Source organism: Macrobrachium nipponense, chromosome 38, assembly GCF_015104395.2.
Source record: "Macrobrachium nipponense isolate FS-2020 chromosome 38, ASM1510439v2, whole genome shotgun sequence".
In the NCBI taxonomy this organism is placed as follows: Eukaryota; Metazoa; Arthropoda; class Malacostraca; order Decapoda; family Palaemonidae; genus Macrobrachium; species Macrobrachium nipponense.
Genome location: NC_061098.1, coordinates 26,301,889 through 26,306,752, shown reverse-complemented (window position 1 = coordinate 26,306,752; position 4,864 = coordinate 26,301,889). Strand labels below are relative to the sequence as shown.

The 4,864-nt window shown below is 36.8% G+C and overlaps 1 protein-coding gene across 4 annotated transcripts in view; it reads right to left on the bottom strand.

Moving 5' to 3' along the window:
* Nucleotides 1-316: 316 nt before the first annotated feature.
* The window catches only part of LOC135209709 (carbohydrate sulfotransferase 3-like), a 142,237-nt gene continuing 137,689 nt past the window's right edge, over nt 317-4,864 (bottom strand). For 3 of the 4 annotated variants that reach the window (XM_064242473.1, XM_064242474.1, XM_064242471.1), the window contains exons 3-4: nt 4,766-4,864; nt 317-3,976 (exon numbers count right to left, since the gene is read on the bottom strand). The exon at nt 4,766-4,864 is cut by the window's right edge and continues 3 nt beyond it. In XM_064242473.1, coding sequence (XP_064098543.1) covers nt 2,787-3,976; nt 4,766-4,864 — 1,289 coding nt within the window. In that variant the 3' untranslated portion in view covers nt 317-2,786. The remainder of the gene's footprint in view (nt 3,977-4,765) is intronic. The other variant, XM_064242472.1, reaches the window with a different exon arrangement.

The window sequence follows — 4,864 nt, the reverse complement described above, 5'->3', positions numbered from 1 at the left end:
AAAACAAGTAGGAAGGGTTTTGTAAAGGCTGGTAGATGCAAGGCATAGGGAGCGAATTTGAGATGACACACACATTATATATATATATATATATATATATATATATATATATATATATATATATATATATATTATATATGCATGTGAGAGAGAGAGAGAGAGAGAGAGAGAGAGAGAGAGAGAGAGAGGACGAGAGAGAGAGTAGAGAGAGAGAGAGAGAGAGAGAGAGAGAGAGGAGACTGGTGTGATTGGTTCTTACTAATAAAAAAGTCTGCCTGCATACGAGTAAGGTTGTATAAAACTAAGAGACCACGGGGGACTTTCAATTATATTTTATTTAAGTAAAAATCTTTCACACAGTGTATATAAATTTACAATTATACTTCTTAAACAAACGGAATAACAGAGACGGAAAAAAACACATTTTGTGTCGTCAGAACTTATAAGCAGAAAAAAACATCAGTAACGCATTTTCACGATCAGTTCAACACCCATCCTGTTGAGCCACAGTACTCATTACCAAATATTACATTCTCACTTTTACAAGCAATTTAAAGGTATTAAGTTCTGCGCATGCGCGTAAAACGTTGCATATATTATCCATGCAATTGTTTACGCATATTTGGATGTGTCAGTACAAAGTTACCTTTCTTCAAAGTATTATTGTTTAAACTAGTCATAGCTATCAAATCTCGTGTTACAAATGACACGATCTAGGCTAAAAAAAAAAAAAAAATAAATAGATGATATTATTTGATAAAGCTGCCCAAAGAGTGTTCAGTATCGTAATGTTACACTCAAAATGAACTAGAGTATAATCTCAGTAATAGTTAAAATGATATTTTTTTTACATAAATTAGAGATTAGCATTATGCCATTTACACCTCAACATATAACAAATGTCATGAAAAATAAGTATTGTTTAATCAGACCTTAGTTTATAGGACTAACATATAATAATCATCATGATTACAGTTAAACTTAAGTGGAAAACGAATCAAATACAGTAAACGTTTCCTTATTTTGAATTCCTATGAAAGAAAATTGCCTTCTTGAATCACCGTCACAAATCACTGCAACTCAAATTTGTGTATCAGAATAATAGTCCCCGATATGAAGAATATCATAAATTGATACTTCTGCTCTTAAGGAATGTCTTCTCATATTTTTCTTAAAAGAACCAACTTCCAGAATTCTGAGGGCACTGTAATATTATAAGACTATATCACAGAGTTTGAGGTTTCTATCATTCTATGGTAATCTCTCCCTAACGTTCAAAATAGGAGCGACAAGTAAGTCGTAAAACATTTCGAATGAAGTGATTATTAATTAGTCTCTTTGTCTCTTTATATCAAGTGCCATCCGCTTGAAACTAATTTCAAAAACATACTCCCATTCACAGGAATGAGAATTCTATTTATAATAGAATTTCCATAGAGAATATGATAACTACCAGTCTAATATCACCACATAAAGCAGACTTAGACTTAGGAATGACTAGCCTTTTTACAGCAAGGCTAGCATTAACATTCTTTAGTTTACCGGGATTATTTGTATTTTGGAATACTGAAATGTCATACAATTCCTTTAAGGAACTGAGTGTGCCTTTACAGAACTCAGTATCATAAAGAAAATATGAAAACAAAATATTATGAAATTAAAAATGATTAAATAAAATCAACAGAAAAATTATCTCCGCCTAATATAATTAGAGAAGCTTATTCTGTAATTAATAAGTATTTTCTTCCATAGATAATAATCTTTGAAAAATGGCAACGTCACAAAATTTCCGTTAAAAAGTACAGTACACATCAGTGTCATGTTCAGAGAGAATGTACACTATATACATAGACTACTGTTCCTATGGAATCACTATTTACTCTACTATAAAAAAGTGGTAAGTGTTTAAAATTTAAATTAATTCTAAGAATTAATATGAATTCATTGAGAGCTCTGAAGGGTCAAACGATCTTCCTTATTCAAAGATTGTAAACTGGCTGAGAATAGTTACTTCAGGTCCTGGAAATCATGATAAAAGTTGAAGATCAACAGGTTTTTAGAACATGTTCCTAAAATATAGTACACCAAAGCAGAAACAATTGTTATAACCTCCATGAACAATTATTCTTTTCCTATAATAAAGTTTTACTAATGAGCTTCGTTTGGACAGAGCTTATGTACTATTCATTCACAGATAGATTCAGAATTTATAGGAAATTGGTCAATTGATGGTTATTATTTCCTTATCATCTTGCATTTTACAAACACCAAAGAAACATCTTCCAGGCGTTTTTCTATTCTGTTCATTCAATTTACAGCACATTTAAATATGAACAAAAAAACAAGAATTATTTACACCAACGAACAAGGAAAGGCCCGTTAAATAATTCTATTTGCACTCTTTGGAAACTGAAACGATTCTTGCTCACAGCCTAGTTCATGAGAAAGTCAGGTGAGGCACAATTGGCAAGTAGTGAAGCACATTCTGCCTCCTAGAGTGTCTGTGAAGCACTTAGCTATTATTTTCAGAACACAAAAGGCATGGAGTATGGAGATTGCTGGAAGTGAAGCCCGAGCTATAAAACTGTTTCTGTGACATGGCCGTAAGGCACAACCTATCTCAGTCTTCTTCCTCCCCGGGCGTGATGTCTCCTGTAAGAGGTGAACCTGAGAGGAATGAGGTCTACGCCTTTGCTTTAGAAAGGGTCTTGATCACTGCAAGGGAGGGAATGCAGAGTCTCACTACATAATCTAAATAAGACCTTTACGATTACTTGGGTAGGTGATCACTGGCCAACCAGCTCGTAACCAAGGGTCTTGAGGACTGGTTCGCAGGCGTTCTGGATGGCGTGAACTTCCTGAAGGGGCAACTGCTTCTTCCACATGTTGACACGGTCAGATGATTTGCGTTTTGTGCTCCATGGGTTCTGCTGGTCATTCTGTGTGTGTTCCTCTACAAATTTGGCAATTTCCTGAGAGTATTCCATACCTAGGAACTCCATAAGGTGCTGAATCTGCTCGTGTGGCTTTGTTGCCATCTCTTCGTACTTAACCATGATGAATCGGTCAGGGTACAGTTGTTCTAGGGCTGTTGCTACTTTCAAGTCACCCTGAAGATCAGAGCAAAGAACTTCTGGAGATGAGCAGTCGGGCTTATCGGTACACCAAGAGACAGATGAGTATCTTGAGCTCATAGTGGCCCTTGGATCGCGCACCAAAAATACAACTTTGACGTTCATCTTTTCATCGTTGAGGAAGAGCTGCGTCAAGTTCAGGCGAAGTCGAACTGTCTTGACAAGCTGGATAGGGAACATCTCACAAGCTTTAGATAAGAAAGTGGCATTGTAGCAAGCATTAGTATTTGGACCACGTTTGCAAGATTCCCAAATGGGTTGATTATGCCCCAGCATGTCTTCTGCATGAGACCGGGTGTAATTTAGGTACTCGTCCAACCCTGAGTAACGACAGTCCAAGAGACGGTGAAGCAACTGCTGAGCTTGGACAGCATCTCGACCAGATCTGATCTGCCGTATTCCTTTTGGACTCAGTGGCTCGTAGTGGTGGTAAACAGCAGGATGATTTGCCAGAACCTGACCCAAGAAAGTTGACCCAGACCTCCAAGTGGTTACGAGCAACACACGAAGGGGAATGTCACCGGGAGTCCAAAGTCTCAGCTCCTTGCTGCTGAGCAGCTTTCGATCAGACTCGGCTTTTGCCCTCACCAGATCAAGAGTCTTCTCGATCTCAGTGGCGTTTGCTGGTCTGGCACGGGACCTGTCCAGTCTGTTGAGTCTCTCGATGTCTCTTTCCAGGAAGTCTGCAGCGACAGGTACTCCTAGAATGGGGTGGATTTTAGCATTGTGCCCCGCTCGAGCGAGCATGTCCTGAATGGGTGCGACCGGGTTCTTCCCTCCAGCTGTTAAGATAGCCTCTGCAAATGCTTGGCCTCCTCGCCAGTCTTCTCCATTGTGGTCTGCTGAAGAAAGACATTTGTAAAACAAGCAGTAGTGATTAAAACTCTTCAGCAATGAAGACGTGCGAAGAGTTCACTTGTTGATAAATGGAAAGGATGTTGACAAATAGTTCTTATAAGTGAATTTGGTGTCTCCAGGTCAATGGTTTCTTTTGTTTTTCAATAATAAGATAGTAAAAAGTGCAATTAAAGTTAGAGATAGAAAATAACTAATGTTTTCATGGTGTACAGCCATTAGCACTATACTGAGATCCTTCTTATGATGACAGGTAGCTTCTATGAAATATCTTAATAACTTACGACTCAAAGACGTAGGCTTGAATTACCAAAAAGTTAATCTAGTTTTTAGAATTTGTCTTATTATCTATTGTGTTTTGTTTATATCACCATTGCTGTAAAAATTACTGTAAAACATGTGACCGAGGAACGTGATATATTTCATTAAGTACTACCTAAAACCTGCTTAGTAATATTTGTCAAATAATTCTTTTAGCTTTTCCAAACAGGACTATCAAATGTATATTGACCAGTAAATGGTATTCAGCACTTTATTTTTAGTAATATCAATTAGCAATCACTCATATACAAATTCTCCTTAAAAAAATTTAACATGACTCACATTGCCAAATAACAAAAGCAAATTATTCTACTGGTTAAATCAAATGAATTCTTCCTTATGATGTTCTATTTTCTCCTGTTTTACATTTTACTTCTGAAATCATGCCAGTAATTCACAATAATTTGTAATACAGATGAAAATCATAAGCAACAAGGACTTTAGTAAAAGCTCACCTTCTACCCTCTCAGGTTGCCTATAGACTTTTCCGGTTTTGGACTTTAAGAATGCCTCATTGTTCAACTTCTCTTCGATAACATCGGATGCGTGGGCTG